Source organism: Loa loa, assembly GCF_000183805.2.
Source record: "Loa loa unplaced genomic scaffold supercont3.458, whole genome shotgun sequence".
In the NCBI taxonomy this organism is placed as follows: Eukaryota; Metazoa; Nematoda; class Chromadorea; order Rhabditida; family Onchocercidae; genus Loa; species Loa loa.
The window spans coordinates 18,776-20,760 of record NW_018108638.1 but is presented as its reverse complement, the minus strand read 5'-3'; the positions used below and the strand labels follow the sequence as shown (position 1 = coordinate 20,760).

General features: G+C 40.3%; 1 protein-coding gene across 1 annotated transcript in view; it reads right to left on the bottom strand.

Annotated features, from left to right (window-relative positions):
- The window catches only part of LOAG_15062 (NADH-ubiquinone oxidoreductase B8 subunit), a 1,611-nt gene extending 943 nt beyond the window's left edge, over positions 1 to 668 (bottom strand). The window contains exon 1 of the mRNA XM_020448891.1: positions 455 to 668. Within this exon, the coding sequence (XP_020300993.1) occupies positions 455 to 654 (200 nt within the window). The 5' untranslated portion in view covers positions 655 to 668. The remainder of the gene's footprint in view (positions 1 to 454) is intronic.
- Between the last annotated feature and the right edge of the window lie 1,317 nt (positions 669 to 1,985).

Here is a 1,985-nt window from a genome sequence, read left to right as displayed (position 1 = left end):
TATATATATATATATATATATATATATATAGCCAATCAGAGACAGTTTTCTGCCAAGATGGTGGACGGGTTTCATGCCTAAGAGTCACTCGGGCGCGCAAAGAAAGAGCAGAGGGAGAAGGTGGCAGACTTCACCCGCGGCTTCTCGGGCAGAAAAAACTTGCTAGGGGCCGCGTCTGGCCAAGGGCTCCAGATGCCCAAGTCAGATTAGGATAACTAGTGGATAATAGCATCTTTAAAAGACTGAAAGAATCTAGAAATCTAGTAGTCTAATAATGATAATCTAGAAGTGACTAGAAAAATTCCGAAAGTAAACCAATGAATTAAACATTCAACCGTTCAAGCATTAAGTCGTAGTACAAGTAAGACATCTGTCAGCGGCTGATCTCGAACCGGTCAACACTGTTTTCCAATCATGGCATTTATTCATTACCGAGTAGGAAAGAAATATATACCTTGCATAAACCTTAGGTTGTACTCCACTGCATTCTCGAATCAGTATCGGGAATTGTCGGTTGGCCTTCTTTAAAGGTACATAATCATTTTCGATGAAATTTCGCACGCCAGCACTGGCTGCCGACGTGGGACACAGATGGATGCGTAGCTCACGCAGTGCTCCTTGTCCGAGCTTTATTGCTGCTCCCGAAGAAACCATTTCTCATCTGAAACAGATGCTACTAATAGTCTTTCTAAACGACAGAAAGGTCTTTCGAACGCTATTTGTAGGTCAGCCATCTACTATCAGTTATGGACTTCTAATATTGTGGGAAAAGAGGGATATAAGTATGGTATTGGAAAGAGTACGGATGTGAGTTAATCTATAGCTATGGGTAAGGATATTCGCAGTGTCTGCGGCACTGCGACATTATCTACCGCATTTCCTTGACAACTTATGATGAGATTACTGAACAACAGCAACACGAAATTCCTCTTCGCAACAATTAGTCCAGAAATTAAAAATAATTAAAACTTGACGAGTAAGAGAAAAAGGAAGACCCGGATGCAAAGATTGGCCGAAGAGACTTATCCGTCTATCCCATCTCATCCACCTCAAGTAGATATAGTGTCAGTGCGAAAACCTATTTCCCGAGACATTGGGTGTTGTTATAAGTGCACCAAGAGTTGAAAAGATGAAGAGCAGTACCATAAGAACAATCAGGTGTACATGACCGGATAACTCGATATGCCATTTGCTGTTCATAAATTGGAAACTCAATGTACCTGTTGCATCTGGCAGAAGATTTCTCATGGATTTAACGTTTATTAGCTATTTGTGACTGCTAAATATGCATATTTATTTATCAGATCATTAGTGACTTAATTACCTAACAATCGGATAGAGTAAGATGAAAGACTATTCCCTAACTTCCTTCTCCCACCTGCGCACGTACCCCTCACCGCAAAATGATAAGCAGCGGATCAGAAAAATCTAATGGGATCGCGGGTTGCACTACGGTCTAAGCAATCGGCTACGAATGAATCGGTTTCCAATGTGCATTAAGCCAGCGTGCGCTTACTCTCGGTGAGCTAGCGGATATTTTGAGGGGTCGGGTGTGAGGTCGCGACCTTGACTTTGACCTATTTTGTGCTTGGAGTCTGCGATCTTTTCTCCCGATCTGTCATCGTGTTGTACTAGTTTGGCAACTTTATTTTATTCAATTTCATTACTGCTTATCTCTTTGCATCCTTTCAGATAACTCCCGCTTCGAAGAATGTCCACAAAATCTACGGTGAGTTAAACACCTAACGGCCCTACATGTATTTATCATTTCAGCAAAATATGCTACTAGAATTGTTATAAATGAGATGATTCATGCAAAGTAAGGAGTAGACCCATACATAACTGAAAGAGTTGTTTCTGTTCGTTCTTGATCGCTAATTTGAACTTTCATATTACTATAAATAAATTACCTCAAAGCATATCATTAAATGATGATTCAGCGGAAAAACTCGTCAAATAATGTAAGTTTTGTTTAAATAAATTAC